Raw genomic sequence first — 17,268 nt, 5'->3', positions numbered from 1 at the left:
CTGTATGATTCTAGAAGTGGAAAGGAGATGAATGATTTCTGACAAGATTGAAGGAACAAAGAACGAAAAACAGCCATCAATTCACACGAGTTCAATGCTCAAATGGTGGGTAATCTGATAAAATAGAAAATGTTTGCAGGTAAAATAGATGTTGCCTCATCTACCGTAATATATTTCGTTAAATTCTTCCTGTACAGCAGATAAACCACTTAATTTCAGATGTTGGTACGTTGAACAGTATAGCACAGGAATGAGCCATTTGGCCCATAATGTATGCGCCAAACATAAACTAAGATAATCCATATTCCTCCATTCACTACATACCCATAATGTCAGGTTAAACTAACCTCCTCTGCCTTCATGTGATTCACATCCTTCATTCCCGGGGCTGCCAACATTGGGTGAGAGTTGAGAGTGAGAAATCTGGACCCTCCCTACGGCAATGTCTACGACAAGCTACGTCGACCGGCGACACAGTTCCTCGCGAATTGGGACGTCCACCTACAACCGCACCTACGACAACCTACTACCACACAGGCGACAACCGGTCAGCTTACGTCCACCCCCGACAAGATACGACAAGCAACAACCCTATCGGCGACAACTGATGACGTCACGTTATAGTGATGTCACGGCACTGAGTCGGGGTGGTGGTGACATGCGCGAGTCTCACGCTCAATGCGTGAGAGTTGGCAGCGCTGCATTCCTTGCATACGCACATGTGCATATCTAACAGATGACTGTGTAGAGTTTGCACGTTCTCCCCGTGGCCTGCGTGGGTTTTCTCCGGGTGCTCCTGTTTCCTCACACATCTCAAAGACGTGCAAGTTTGTAGGTTATTTGGCTTCTGTGAACTGTCCTTAGTGTGTGGGATAGTGCCAGCATATGGGTGACCAATGGTTGGCACCGACTCAGTGGGCCGAAGGGCCTGTTATCTCTAAAATAAACGGAACTAAATGACCACAGCCATTTGCAGCTTTACCCTATAGTGTGTCGAGAAGGCACAAAGGAAGTCAGCCACAGGGACAAATGAATACTGCACATCACTTCTAAGTGTGTTTTCAATCCACTCAGTCACCCTTGATCCTCTGTTCCCCATGATGTTTATCCAGCCAGATCTGTCCAACCTACCCATGTATCTAACAGCCTCTATAGTAGCAGCTTCCATCACCACCCCTGGCAACACAGTCCATGCATCAACCATCCAGGGTAATAAAAAATCTGGTCCCACACATCCCCTTTCAACTTTGCACCTCGGCTATTATAGAGTTGTAGAGGATGCGGAAAACTACCGAGACGGACCCTGCGAAATATAAAAGCTTAGGTTTCAGATCATGTTCTGCCTGATTAATGCTGGTGAGGGTTGCAGGATTAAATAAATGACGTTATCTAGAGACGGAGATACATACAGACACACACCTGCTATAATGTCTTTCTTCAAATTCTTCCTGTAATTCACAGGCACTCACATACAGGCACAGACGCACAATAATATGTTTCTTTACATTTTTCCTGTAAGGCAAATACGACTACAAACACACACACACTGACACACACACACACACACACACTGACATACACACACACACACACACAGGCACATGAAAAGGATGATTCCGTTTTAATCCCCATGCCTTTGTCTTCTGTTCGGGTTGAATGTGGACGTTGTTGAATACAACAGATGGTGCACCCCAAGCTGGAAAACAACTCACCTTTCTCGTGAACTGTGCCAATTTGATGAGAGCGGACAAATGAGAGCAGTAGAGAGAGGAATGATCTACAGTCCCCTCCATAATGTTTGGGACAAAGATCCATCATTTATTTATTTGCCTCTGTACTCCACAATTTGAAATTTGTAATAGAAAAAAAATCATATGTGGTTAAAGTGCACATTGCCAGATTTTAATAATGGCCATTTTTAATACATGTTGGTGTCACCATGTAGAAATTACTGCAGTGTTTATACGTAGTCCCCCCATTTCTATGGATGTGTACACAGTGCTGTGTCATACCCAATGCCATGATGTACATTTCCACACGTCATGGCCATGCGCTAACCTAACGTGTGCGTACCTGCTTATTCGCATTGTCCCATCTGTTCCCTTCACACCACGATGACAAACACAGTCACACCACCGCTATGTGAAGAGCGCCACTCTCCAGAGCTCCAAATGTCAGCACCCAGACCTGCAACAAGTCACCGACACTGAGGCATGATGATGATGATGAGAAGGAAGCGGAGGGTGAATCACACAACACCCACGGCTGAGAAAATGAGAACCATTCAGTGCCAGCCAGCAGTGTTTCCAACTGACATCACCATTGCTGGGGCACACATTGGCCTGATGCATGCACCTAGTCTCATTCCCCCCAGAATCTGATGTGCATAGATCCCACTTCACTTCCCTCGCATGTAGAAACTTAGAAGAGGCCACTTGGCCCATCGAGTTCATACTGGTTCTAATAATAATCCCATATACTCTTTCCTACGTGCCAATTAACAAGCACCTCAACCCACTACCTGGCCCCCATTCTTCCACAGCCTAAACTAAGGAGATCATGAACTTAGCCAATTATTCCAACAGCTACCAAATTTACCGAATAGTGAAAGAGTGGATGTGGAGAGGATGTTCCCACTAGTAGCAGATTCTAGGACCAGAGGCCACAGCCTCAGAATAAAAGGACGTACCATTAGAAAGAGACGAGGGAGAATTTCTTTAGTCAGAGGGTGGTGAATCTGTGGAATTCATTGCCACAAAACAGCTCTGGAGGCCATGTCAATGGATATTTTGAAGGCGGAGTTTGACAGATTCTTGCTTAATAAAGGTGTCAGGGGTTATGGGGGGGGGGGGGGGGAAGACAGGAGAATGGGGTTGCAAGGAAAAGATAGATGAGCCATGATTGATGGTGGAGTAGATTTGAAGAGACAAATGGCCTAATTTGCTTCCTATAACTCATAAACATTAGCTACTTTGTAGTTCAGCACAAACATCCCAGAGCTGTTCTGGTACAGCTGGCACAACTGGCTCAGCGGTAGAGTTGCTGCCTCACAGCGCCAGAGACCCAGGTTCGATCTTCACCTCGGGTGCTGTCTGTCTAGAGTTTGTACGTTCTCCCTGTGACTGCGTGGGTTTTCTCTGGGTGATCCGGTTTTCTCCCACACTCCAAAGGCATACAAGTTCACACCTTACTCTTCCATATCTGTTGTTTCCCTGTCCCCGCCTCCCAGTCTGAAGAAGGGTCTCGACCCAAAACATCACCCATTCCTTCTATCCAGAGTTGCTGCCCATCCCACTGAGTTACTTGTGTGTCTATCTTTGGTGTAAACCAGCACCTGCAGTTCCTTCCTGCACCAGACAATTCTGTAAATTGTTCCCAGTGTGAGAAATAGAACTGGTGTATGGGTGATCGCTGGCCGGCACAGACTCGACGGGCCGAAGGGCACGTTTCCATGCTGCATCTCTAAAATAAACTGAACTAAATTACCACAACTATTTGCAGCTTGACCCGATAGCGCACAGAGATGGCACAAAGGAAGTCAGCCACAGAGACAAATGAATACTGCACCCCACTTCTAATTTTCAAACCAAACAGTCTTCAACCGACTAGGAAAAGGGGAGATGCAGCGAGACCTGGGTGTCATGGTACACCAGTCATTGAAAGTAGGCATGCAGGTGCAGCAGGCAGTGAAGAAAGCGAATGGTATGTTAGCTTTCATAGCAAAAGGATTTGAGTATAGGAGCAGGGAGGTACTACTGCAGTTGTACAGGGTCTTGGTGAGACCACACCTGGAGTATTGCGTACAGTTTTGGTCTCCTAATCTGAGGAAGGACATTATTGCCATAGAGGGAGTGCAGAGAAGGTTCACCAGACTGATTCCTGGGATGTCAGGACTGTCTTATGAAGAAAGAATGGATAGACTTGGTTTATACTCTCTAGAATTTAGGAGATTGAGAGTGTATCTTATAGAAACTTACAAAATTCTTAAGGGGTTGGACAGGCTAGATGCAGGAAGATTGCTCCCGATGTTGGGGAAGTCCAGGACAAGGGGTCACAGCTTAAGGATAAGGGGGAAATCCTTTAAAACCGAGATGAGAAGAACTTTTTTCACACAGAGAGTGGTGAATCTCTGGAACTCTCTGCCACAGAGGGTAGTTGAGGCCAGTTCATTGGCTATATTTAAGAGGGAGTTAGATGTGGCCCTTGTGGCTAAGGGGATCAGAGGGTATGGAGAGAAGGCAGGTACGGGATACTGAGTTGGATGATCAGCCATGATCATATTGAATGGCGGTGCAGGCTCGAAGGGCCGAATGGCCTACTCCTGCACCTAATTTCTATGTTTCTATGGTTCAACCTTGGTCCTCTGTTCCCCGTGATGTTTATCCCGCTACTGATCTGCCCAACCTACCCCCAGCATCACCATTGATACTTTAACCCCTGCGCAAACCACTACACTATCCAATATAACTGTTAAACCATCATCCCCACATCCTTAAGTCCAGTGGATACAGAGTTCAATAGAACCATGATAACTGGTTTAGCCCAAAATCTTCCTGTCGCCTAACCTCGGCCCGATAGAGGTCAGCGCGCAAGACCACCACGGCGCCTCCCTTGTCGGCGGGTTTGATTATCACGTCGGGGTTGCTGCAGAGTGAGCGGAGGGCTGTACGTTCAGGAGGGGAGAGGTGAGAGTAAGTAACAAGTCTGAAGAAGGGTCTCGACCCAAAACGTCACCCATTCCTTCTCTACAGAGATGCTGCCTGTCCCGCTGAGTTATTCCAGCTTTGTGTGTCTACCTTCCCAATGTGGATTTCTTTAGTCAGAGGGTAGTGAATCAGTGGAATTCTTTGCCACAAACGGCTCCGGAATTGAAGTCAATGGATATTTTTAAGGCGGAGATTGAAGGATTCTTGATTAGTACGGGTGTCGGGGGCTACGCGGAGAAGGCAGGAGAATGCAGTTGAGAGGAAAAGATAAATCAGCCATGATTGAATGGCGGAGTAGACTTGATCGGCCAAATGGCCTCATTCGGCTCCTAGAATAAAAACTGCATTTTAAAATCTACTTTCTCCATCTCTCCAATTCCCAGGAACAAGTGCAAGAAGTTTATAGACATCCTCATCAATGAAACGGAGCACATGGATTGAGCTCCCACTGCTACTCCTCTTCACCACACCCACCAGGTCAAACCTGGTCCCAGTTGCTAACTCCACTCCCCCCCCCCCCCCCCCCCCACCCCCCGTGCCCCACCTGGACTTACACCAATTTCCCCGTCACCCGCCACCCCCCCTACATTCCTTCCTCTAGCTTCACAATTCATAACTTTTCAATCCTTATGTCTCACACCATTTGTCTTTCCATCTCTGGTCATTGTCCAACGAAACCTCCCATCACATGTATCAACCAACTACCTGCCAGGCTTTGTCCTGCCCCTCCTCTCTTCCAGCTTACATCTCTCCCCCTTCCCCCTCCCTCCCACCCCCCCCCCCCTCTGAAGTGTCCCGCCTCTAAACGCTATTCATCCACGTTCTCCAGGGATGCTGCCAGACCTGCTGAGTTACTCTAGCACTTTGTGTCTTTTTTTGTGACGGCATCTGTAATTCCATGCATCCAATGTGGCTTGTTGGTTTTACAAAAGAACCGATGATCAAACTTTGCTCGTTTATTTGAGATAAACATGTAACAACAAGAAGGCTTATGGAGGAACTATTTGCGATGGGACATATGATCATCTTATTAACCAGAGACCTCCTTCAGCACATGGTACTTGATGCATGTTTGCAAGTATAAACCTTAGTGATATTGCTTTCTCCAAAAAGCACGATAAACATCAAGGCCACATTAAGAAACCATTTGGGGTCTGTCACACCACATCAAAAGATCAATGTACGTACTGAGAGATTTGTTCAATGTTGCTGCATTTTAAAGTTCCTTCTGAAAATAAATTGTCCGCTACGTCTTGGTAGCATTAAAGTTCAGGGGCACAGGAGGCTTTACTGCCACTGGTCAAACATAGCAATTGATTGTGCTTGTTAGTCTTTTGTGGATCAGAGAGCAAACCTCGATCACAGACTCTATGGACAGTCCAAGCCTCGGGCGCCACCATTTCATTTCCCATTTTCCTTTGTAGCAATATCCACCACAGCAGAAACACACATACACACTCTTACTGTGAGCAGTGCACCTCCCATACAGTGCTGGCTCATCTTTCCCCACCTTCTCCACAGCCATACAATGTCTGATATTCATTATTCATTGACAACATAAACGCCTGTCCCTGCTGCGATCTTAAACATAGCATTTGTTAAGTGTGCCCACCTGGAAGAAAGTCATTTTTGATTTGATACATAGCGGCGGTGTGTTGCGGGAGCTTCTAAACCAACAGCATCGTGCAAGAAATATTGACTTATTTTACAGTAAATGTTAAAGTGTTCTGTGGTGTAGGTTCGTAAAGGGGTTCGGTCAAGTAGTGGACATCCCCATGAAGTATCAAACTCACAGGAATGGCCCGTTAGAGCTGGTTTGATGCCCAATGACATCAAATATTTTTAACATCAGTCAACGGAAAACATAGCCTAACAGTTTTACGTGCAGTGAAATATAATAATAAATATTTGTGAACTCATTTTGTTTTTGAAAGATGTGAAGGGGTGTATATTACATCGAAAACTCCAAGGATCATGGGCTATAATGTAAGCAGGCTCATTAAAAAGGTGTCCAAAAGTGGCCCAAATGATGTAAGCAAATTAACCCCTAAGATTATACATGGACACAAGTAACTGCAGACGTTGGAATCTTGCATAGAACACAAAGTGCTGGATTAATTCAGTGAGTCGGGCAGCATCCCTGGAGGACATACCGCTAGGTTGTAAACTACTTTAAGTTAGAAGCAGACGAAATGTGAAGGAAAGAACTGCAAATGCTGGTTTAAACCCAAGATAGACACAAAATGCTGGAGTAACACAGCAGGACAGGCAGCATCGCTGGAGAGAAGAAATCAGTGACGTTTCAGGTCGAGACCCTTCTTCGAGACCCTGAAGAAGGGTCTTAACCCGAAATGTCACCCATTCTTTCAGAAGAAGGGTCTCGACCGGAAACGTCACCCATTCCTCCTCTCCAGAGATGCTGCCTGTCCCGCTGAGAATACTCCAGTACTTTGTGTCTATCTTCAGTGTAAACCAACATCTGCAGTTCCTTCCTATACTTATCCCAAGGAGTCATTTTAATTCCCACAATCTGTGTAGCATGAATAACATTGCGGGCCGACTGGAGTTGCAAAGAACAATTTATCTTTTGCAGGACTAAATTAGTCTTCTATGTCCCATTTGCAACCTTCAGCAGGAAAACAACAGGAGGAGAGAAAGGGCAAAGAGTGCACAATTTTTCAGGTTATGCAAGGACATTGGAGCTGAGTGGTGGAGGGCATTAGAGAACTGCACCACTATGCTTTTAATCAGGGCACCTAGTTTTACATTAGACTGTTGGCATTACCCTGGTCCCAAGCTAAATGCAGTGAACAACTGCAACTCACAACCTAATGCCAACATGCACACAGCATTAAAGTAACAATAATTTGGTTGTAGAGGTATAGTAATCAAGCACGTAAAATGGACTTCAGAGATAGCAGGCACCGAAAGTCAAAGACGTATGAATCGTACACCTCCAGAATTAGGGACAGTTTCTTCCCAGCTGTTATCAAACTACCACAACCAGAGAGCAGTGCTGAACCACTGTCGACCATTTTAGTGACCTCAGACTATCCCTGATTGGAATTTGCTGGCTTTACCTTGCACTAAATGTTATTCCCTTATCATAGAATTTCATTGCAAGAATTTCATTGTCCTAACTGGGACACATGACAATAAACTCTCTTGATTTGATTTGATTTGATATATCTACACTGCAGTAAATGGCTCAATTGTAATCAAGCATTGCCTTTCTACTGACTGGATAGCACACAACAAAAGCTTTTCACTGTACCTTGGCACATATGACAATAATAAACTAAACTGTGGTTATATTCTCAAATAACTGGCCCACTTCTGCTTCTATTTTCCTCAAACATCTCTGACTGCAAAAGAAAATTGAATAAACTATTGCATGGACAGAATGTGCTCACAAGGCAGGAGCAAGTCTGCATTATCAAGAAAAAGTGAATTGCTGTTTCATTTTACACTTTAGACACTGCACCGTAAGTGACAACAGTGACCAGCGCTCAGAATTGAAATCTTCCACGAGAATGAACAGAACAATATTTCTTCAAAATGATCAGCGTCAACATGCATTGCTATCAGGATTATTCACCCTCGATAAACATTGCAACAGGGAGCTGATGAAGCAGCGTGCAAGGTAAAATATACCCGCAGCAGGACCCGATTACAATGAACACCAAATAACATGAAGCAGAGAATCCGCACGCTATCTCACATAGCCTGCTAAAAGAAAACATTTAAATGCAGCAAATCAGCCCACCTCAGCAACATCGACTGCATAGTGCTTTAAATTAAAAGCAACACAATAAATTGTGTGTCCTCAAACAGTAATAACTTTAGCAGAGACTCAATCCGACTGGTATGTAAGCCACATTGCATTGTTAAAAGGGGGGAAGAATCCATCCAAAACCTGGTGATATCCTTTTAAGTGTAGTGCTGCTTATTTCAATCACCAATTGGACACCAACTTCAAAGAGGTTCTTTTAATGATCAATGAGTATTTTCCAAATAGTAGCGTTCAGTTCTTAACTTTTATATTACTTGTTTTCATTTTCATAACCATGGTCTATAATCTGATGCAGCTCAATGTAGGATGTGTTCATAAGGTATAGGAGCAGAATTAGGCCATTCAGCCCATCAAGTCTACTCCACCATTCAATCATGGCTGATCTATCTTTCCCTTACAGCCCCATTCTCCTGCCTTCTCCCCATAACATCTGACACCCATACTAATCAAGAATCTGTCAACCTCTGCCTAAAATATACTAATCGACTTGGCCTCCACAGTCTTCTGTGGCAATGAATTCCACAGATTCACCACCCTCTGACTAAAGAAATTCCTCCTCATCTCCTTTCTAAAGGTACCCCCTTTCCTTTACTAAATGGCCTCTGGTCCTCGACTCTCCCACTAATGGAAACATCCTCTGCACACCCACCCTATCCAGGCCTTTCACTATTCGAAGAGGTCCCCCCTCATCTTCTAACTTCAGATCATTATCATACTCAGCTATTCGATAGAACTTTATTTATCCCAGAAGGGAAAGCAAAATAATGTCTCAATGTAAATCCATGAAATGATACGATCACGTTTACTGGACAGCAGGCGGGTATCTCAAGAATGCAGCCCTAAACCATACAACCTACAGACGTTTAAGCAAAAAATATAAAAGCATTTTCCAAAGAAACACTTTGTATTCATTTATCAGAACATTCGAGGAACACAAGGGGCAAATTGATGAAGTTAAAGACGCGAGTCATTAACACCTTCGAGCATTCGACCAGATATTCTTGATTAGGAAGGGTGTCGGGAGTGGACTCGATGGGCCGAATGGCCCAATTCTGCTCCGAGAATTTATGACCTTATGACTTGGCTGCCCGATTGCGAATGAAATGTCAAGTTCACCCGGGCCGTATCCGCCCGCCTTTGAACTGTAGGAATGATGCTGCATTTCAGAGAACGAGTTCAGATTTGCTCCCGTCTTTGGAGGGCTGATGTCGAGTCAGAGAGGGCGAGACTTTCGGGGTCTTGGAGAGGGAATCAAATGTCCAAGGATCAGCCACCGAGCGGACCGGGGCTTGACGCAAACACCTCGACAATAAAACAGCAGGTCGCCCGTTGTTTAGTTAATGTACACCGAGATCTTGTACCAGGTCTCTAATCTCAAGGAGACCGCTCATGAGGACCAGGGGTCGCAGTTTGTGGATGTTGGTGGAACAGGCGAGGGTGGGTTAGAGAAGGGTGAATGGGCAAGAGGGGAGGGGGTCGACAGAGAAGGGTCGGGCAGTTGGGGAGAACGAGGGCTCAGATGGAGAAAGGTGAAGGAGGAGAGGGCGCCGTGTGTCTGGAAGGAGGTTGCCGGCTCTCAGGCTCAATGAAACCGCTCCCCATTTCAGTGACTGACAACAGCCTCGGGCATCCACGTCTGGGTGGATAGAACCCGTAGTTCCATCTCCAGAGAAAGAATACAAAGGAGAATTGGTCATGGACATTTATTGGCCCCAGACCACCGAGATGTCGATAACTATGTTGCAGAGGTTGGGTCCGGATGGGAAGGTGTAGCGAGGGAGATACAGGCACCTTTCAGGGATATATATATAGTGTGTGTGTGTGAAAGAGAGAGAGAGAGCTAGCTCACGAAATGTTGCAATCTAACGGGACGCTGCCCCTGTGGCTCGTAGCCTCGCGGTTCTAATTATATCCATCCATTTCTGCTCTCTTGTATCGACTTTAGCTACAGGGATCTCGGGCAGACCGTGGCGAGAAGAGGAATGTATCGTTGGGGGGAAAGCTGCGCTGCCTTGCAGAATCCTAATCACGAGGGCAAACTTTAAAAGTTTATCGAAAGTTTGGTGTCTCTTTCTTTAAAAAAAAAGCGTTCACCCGCGGCTAGCCCGGGTATATAACACTTGATGATAGACTCCAGTAGTTTGTGTCTATCTTCGATGTAAACCGGCATCTACAGTTCCTTCCTACCTATAACATTCGGCGATCTGTTTATTGTAGTTCCACAGCTATTTCAGAACTCGCTACATAATAGACACAAAATGCTGGAGTAAGTCAGCGGGGCAGGCAGCATCTCTGGAGAGAAGTCTGAAGAAGGGGCTCGACCCGAAACATCACCCATTCCTTCTCTCCATAGATGCTGCCTGTCCCGCTGAGTTACTCCAGCATTCTCTATATATCTTCGGGGTAAACTAGCATCTGCAATTCCTTCCTCCACACGATCGTGAGGAACTACCAAGATGAAAGGTTCATGGTATTTTCCCTCGCGAGTGTGTTATAAATACCGACAATACATGCAGAGTGTGTATGTACCAGGCTTGTGTCTGGCAGCGCCCCGTGTAAGCAGGTTTAGGTGCAATTCCTGCACAGACCGGGCTGCTAACGTGAAACATGTTTCAGCGCTGAGCAGTCTAGGCAGCGACCGCTCCCCGGGACTCGCGTTGTTGAGTCGCGTTGCAGTTGTGCAGGGTCTTGGTGAGACCACACCTGGAGTATTGCGTACAGTTTTGGTCTCCTAATCTGAGGAAGGACATTCTTGCCAGAGGGAGTACAGAGAAGGTTCACCAGACTGATTCCTGGGATGTCAGGACTTTCATATGAAGAAAGACTGGATAGACTCGGTTTGTACTCGCTAGAATTTTGAAGATTGAGGGGGGATCTTATAGAAACTTACAAAATTCTTAAGGGGTTGGACAGGCTAGATGCAGGAAGATTGTTCCCGATGTTGGGGAAGTCCAGAACAAGGGGTCACGGTTTAAGGATAAAGGGGAAATCTTTTAGGACTGAGATGAGAAAAACATGTTTTACACAGAGAGTGGCGAATCTGTGGAATTCTCTGCCACAGAAGAGTTGAGGCCAGTTCATTGGCTATATTTAAGAGGGAGTTAGATGTGGCCCTTGTGGCTAAAGGGATCAGGGGGTATGGAGAGAAGGCAGGTACAGGATACTGAGTTGGATGATCAGCCATGATCATATTGAATGGCGGTGCAGGCTCGAAGGGCCGAATGGCCTACTCCTGCACCTATTTTCTATGTTTCTATGAATCCCGGGGAGCGGTCGCTGCCCAGTTAGGTGACTGCTCAGCGCTGAAACATGTTTCATGTTAACTCCAAACCAATCTCCACCTCCTTCCTAACGGTGAAAGCGACAGGCTTCCACTGCCGAGGGCGTCACTTGGCAACGATTTAATGGCCGAGAGAGGAGCAAGCATCGGCGGTCGAAAAGTCGGCAAAACAAATCGAGCTCTGTCACCCAGACAACGCACTGATTTGAAAAAAAAATCTATTTTCAATCTTTCAACATCACGGCCGGCAATTACTTTTTTCTTATCAAACATGAATTGGAGACAATGCATTGAAACGTTCAACTTTCTGCATGTTTAAGTTGAGATATTGGCCTATTATTAAGAGGGGAAGAGCTACTATTTGGGAGGCTTCCTTGGCGTTTCTGCACCAAATTACGTCTCCTGCATAATCCGCCGGTCTACCCCGCCCCTCATTTCTATGCAAAGACAGTTCTGTTAGGAAAAGCGCTCACTGGTTTCAATCGGGTACTTTATGAATAAAGTGTTCAGCTTCCCCCCCGCGGCTGGGTGTCAGCTACAAGGCTTGGAGGCATCTTCAAACACAGGGGGTTCCCTCTTCACGCTGGAGCCGAAGGAGTAGTGCGTGATACAGCTCCAATCTTGGGCTGAGAGGGGCGCCGCCAGTGACAGCCTTGGGATGGGATTCAATTCAACGCCAAGTCTTGGTGCTGGGAGCGGGAGAGGAGACACAGATCTCTGGCCCATTCAAACACCGCACTGTCAATAACATAGTTTCAATCACATGGCAGCAGCCCTTATTTATCTCAGCGTCTGGCAGAACAGTTCGTGCTATTGAGCCCGAGCTCCGCAATCCTCCTTGAAGCCACACGATTGTTCTTTCAGTGAAACATGCAAGTTGTTGCTAAACTTCAAACTTACCTTTGCAGAGTAAGGCGGCAAAAATCACAATCTCAGCCATGCAAAGGCGAAATGTAGCCAGCTTTGAAAATCCCAAAGTCCGCATATTGCCCCAGGAATTCCTTGCGGCGCTCCCACCGGGACAAGTCGCTCGCCCTCCCGCTAACGGGAGACTTTGCAGAAGCTGCAGTTTCCCCCCCTCCTTGTTAAAACTCCATGCACTCTCCAGAGCTGTCCGCGCCCGGGGCGGTGAGTCCCTGAAGTTTGTACAACAGCCACTCCAAGTCGAGAGGAAGATGCCCAGATGAAGAGGAAGAAGGGAGAGAGGGTTGGAGGAGGAGGAGAGGGTGGGAGGAGATGCCGGGGCCAAGTTTGCCCGCTCACTCCTGCCCTTATCGCCACAATCAGCCTGCACTCGCTCAGCGCCTTCGCGGAAGTAGCGGGGCCGGCACGTGACGGGCAGCCGCCCCGGCCAATGGCAGGCCCGCAGTAGGCGGCGCTGGCCACCGAGCGGCCAATGGCGGCGGCGGGGGGGCGGGACGAGGGCGGCCCTGCCAAGTTGCTCACTGCTGGTGGTCTGATGTCAACAGCGTTGACCTGCCTGAACCCCCACATCCCCATCCCCGACCAAACCATCGCCTACTGCCCCCCTTTGCAAACCTTAACCCTGACTGTCAGCCTTGCAAAAAAAATCCCCGATGGAAACCCATACATTTATTCCGCAAATTTAATTAATTATACAAACTGCAAACCTGCTTAGCAGAGGAGCAGGAGATACATAAATAATAGCCAGAGTGGGCTTACAATCTGAAATTATCCCCACGGTATCCGATGGTATTTTCTTGTCAGTTACCTCTACGTATGTATTTTTTTTATTCCATTGCAGTATTTTCAATCTGTCCTTGCATTTCCCAGACTGGTATAAGGTGCACTATCAAGTTTTCAATAAAAAAAATATCCGAATACTACGTCCAAAAAGTTTATTCTGCCTCATAAATAACAATCTTCACCACGTTTATGGAGAGTGATATCTCGAAATACCGGAGAATTATTCAATTTGAAAGGTAATTGGAATCGTGACATCTTTAACTCACATTAGTTAGCTTCACGTTGACTAATTCGAAATTAAAAGATTAAATGGTTAATAAACTAATTTTATTTCAATTGGAAATGATTTACAAGACTCAATTCACCAGTACACACACACACACACACACACACACACACATTTATTTATATATTTCCAAATGTTATTTTATCTAAATGATTATTTTCCAATTTTAAAAAAAAGTGATATATATCATACTTTTCGCATTTGTAAATAATCATTTTTAATCCTCTTTAAATACAACAACATAAATTAAATAAAAAATATTCCGACCCTAAACGTCGCCTATCCACTTCCCTCCCCAGATGCTGCCTGACCCGCTGAGTTCCTCCTACACTTAATCTCTTGCATCTCTCCAAAGGTCTTTAAATATTTGCTATGGTAAAATGCAAAGACTTATTCTACCTGTGTTCTAAATGTAGTTCAGATTTTTCGAATTTCGTTCTTGCGATTTATATGTTGACATCAGCCGATTTTTGGTTAACAGCCAATTCACAAAAGAACGAAGCCAAGGAGACTATTCGGGCAGTGTTTTCTTAAAAAGCAAACTAAACAGTGAAATTGTTCAATTGAACCAGCCTTTATTTATATCTCAGACGAGCAACGCCAAATGAATATTACAGATACCCTTTGACGAATGGCACTAAATTATACCTTGTCAGTAAAGCATTCAGAAACAGTGGACAATTAGGACTGAAGTTTTCTGATTGATGTCTCATTTCCAGCGCGTTGCAGTCTGCGCTGCTGTTAAAATATTTGAAATTCAGCACCGGATTGGTTCACAAGCCATAGATAGCCAAGTCTCCAAGCTGTGTATTCCCACCTATTTGTCTCCTACTACGAGGTAATCACGACACCTAGTGGCAGCCTTTCATTGTCTTTGCTGCCGACCTTAAACATTCTTGCAAAGAACCCCTGTGTCTGCACCAAAGCCGCTCAGAAACTACGAGCTGGACAAATCAATAATTGCGAACGTGGTCACAGTTATTGGTGCTATCTTTAATTACGAGCAGAGGGACAGAATATTCGCCACTCCTGGTGGAAATGATGTTAACATTTCCATAAACCACAAATCGTTTCAAGTGATGCAACATTTGATTTCAAAAGTATCGGATGAAAACTATAGTCTGTACTCAACCCCGCGCTGAGAGAAGGGCGTTACTCCAACGGGCAAGCAGTTATCCAAGTCAGAATGTTTGCAAATGCAACTTTCTATTGGATCTACCAACATTTAGGAAACATTCAGACAGGTACATTGGACAGGACAGGTTTAGAGGGATATGGGCCAAATGCAGCCAGGTGGGACCAGTGTGTAAATGGGGCACGTTGGTCGGCATTGGAAAGTTGGGCTGAAGGGCCAGTTCTATGACAATTTTTCGCCAACATCTTCAACTTCTTAACACAACAGTCTATTGTCTCCAAAGATATACACCAAATGCTGGTGTAACTCAGTGGGACAGGCAGCATCTCTGGAGAGAAGGAGTGGGTGATGTTTCGGGCCGACCCGTTCTTCAGACTCTGTATCTACCTGCTTCAAGGACAGCTCCGTCTGTCCAGTTCTAAGAAAAATAAGGATGGCTCTAGCGGTAAAGTTGTCCCCAAATTCCCCTCCGAGTGCACGATGAACCCTGTGATGAACGCTGAACGAGTTCCTGACCCGTTCTGTCATTGATGCATTTGGTCCCGCTCAGCACGTGTTCACTGACTGGAGGCATGATGGGAGGATTCCTCTGGTCTGTGTGACAAACACCACTTGATAATAAGTGAGTTCGGTATTCCGACTGTGCATGCCCAGGCCATAGGTCACTCGCGATAAACATTCTCGGCAACTGTGCTGCTGCGTGTGTGCAGGCCTGCGCCTGTCATCCTTTGTCGGGCCCGGGTCTCCGGTGCTGTTGGGTTGCTGCTGGACTGTCCCCGTCCCCTCTCGGGTGCCCCGTCCCTGTCCAGGGGCGGCCGGAGGTGTCCGGGGCGGCCCGGGCTTGCAGCCGGCGCGGAGGGAGAGAGGGCGCTGGCTCCGGCTCGGCTCTGCTCAGGCTCCCGGGGGGCCCGTTCCCCAGCAAGCCGGGGACCATCGCCTGTGCCTCCAGCCTTGTCCAGTGGCTGTCGGTTAGCCCCCTCGGTGATGGCGGGGGTTGAGCACCGGTCATCGGCAGGGATGCACACGGAGTTCTGCGATGTCTCGGCGGGTTGGTATTCTGAAAAACACAAGGAATCGTGGCATTTGTCAAAGGTAATTCATGATAAAGAAGAGTCTCGACCCGAAACGTCACCCATCCCTTTTCTCTTGGGATTCTGCCTGTTCCGCTAAGTTGCTGTAGCATCTTGTGTGTCCCCATTTATGGCTGGTGCTTGGCTTTTGCCGATGCCGGGGGGGGGGGGGGGTGGGTTGTCGGCGGCTGCTGGGTGGGGCCGGGGGTGCGGGTGGTGGTCCCCGGCCCATCGGCGATATGACCCTTGGGGGGGGGGGGGGCGGGATGGGGACGGTCCAGTGGCAGTTTGGCAGTGCTTGCAGAGCCAGGGACCCGGGTTCGATCCTGGCTGTGGATGAGGCGCGGGTCTGCGCAGCTGCCGAGAATGTTTTTCCACCGGTCCAGTCTCTCCCCCAGTCTCCCACTCGCATCTGCCCCCTCTCTCTCGCTGTTACACGCTGCTCTCCCGCTGCCTGGCACCCCCGTTCCTCAGATTAAATATATTTTTACACATAAATTATGAATAAAGATATGAATTTATACACAGTTTATACAGCCAGCACTTTGTTCGGTTTTTCTTTATCGCGAATGACTTTTGACAAATCCCATGATTCCTTGCGTTTTTCAGAATACTGAACTCGCTTATTGACCGGGACTGCTTCACACTATTTAAAGGGAAACCGTGAAGGGTGACAGCACTAGAGAGAGCAGGCTGCCTGGATGAAGGATTCCACAGTAATGGAATAGATAACATGAAATCAAATGTGTCTAGGAGGCAGTCAGGCACACACACACACTCTTACATGATTACAATTGAGCCACTCATAGCGGAGGGGCAGCAAAGTGGCGTCAAGGTAGAGTTGTGCCTCACAGCGCCAGAGATCTGGGTTCAATCCTGACTACGGATGCTGTTTGTATGGAGTTTGGACGTTCTCCTGTGAGAGAACCGTACAGTACATGGAACAAGCCGCTGGAGGAGGTAGTTGAGGCAGGAACTATCAAAATATTTAAGAAATATTTAGACGGGTACATGGATGAGATAGATTTATAGGGATACTAGACTAAGTGGGTCTCGTTGGGTCCCAGTCACACGGGAGGCCTGGTCACCCAATGCCCCCAACGTAATATTCACCCATAGCCCCTAACTGCGCATCCCCAAGCACTCCCTCCCCCTCCTCTTCATGTGTGGGAGGGGGGGAGGGGAGGAGTGATGTGTGTGGACGGGGAGGTGTAGGAGGGGGGAGAAGGCGGTGTGGGGCGAGGGGGGTGTGGGGAAGGGTGTGTGTGGGGGAGGGTGGATGCGTTGGGGA

At 46.9% G+C, this 17,268-nt stretch overlaps 1 protein-coding gene and 1 long non-coding RNA gene across 2 annotated transcripts in view; one reads left to right on the top strand and one right to left on the bottom strand.

Annotated features, from left to right (window-relative positions):
- Positions 1–13,285, bottom strand: part of tmem132c (transmembrane protein 132C) — an 815,186-nt gene extending 801,901 nt beyond the window's left edge. The window contains exon 1 of the mRNA XM_033043184.1: positions 12,680–13,285. Within this exon, the coding sequence (XP_032899075.1) occupies positions 12,680–12,764 (85 nt within the window). The 5' untranslated portion in view covers positions 12,765–13,285. The remainder of the gene's footprint in view (positions 1–12,679) is intronic.
- LOC116987288 lies at positions 1,822–9,010 on the top strand. Its single transcript, XR_004415687.1, has 3 exons — positions 1,822–1,991; positions 3,654–3,662; positions 9,000–9,010. It is a non-coding gene; the product is annotated as an uncharacterized LOC116987288 (long non-coding RNA).
- Positions 13,286–17,268: the final 3,983 nt, after the last annotated feature.

Source organism: Amblyraja radiata, chromosome 25 (assembly GCF_010909765.2).
Source record: "Amblyraja radiata isolate CabotCenter1 chromosome 25, sAmbRad1.1.pri, whole genome shotgun sequence".
NCBI lineage: Eukaryota > Metazoa > Chordata > Chondrichthyes > Rajiformes > Rajidae > Amblyraja > Amblyraja radiata.
This window is presented reverse-complemented; position numbering and strand designations above follow the sequence as displayed.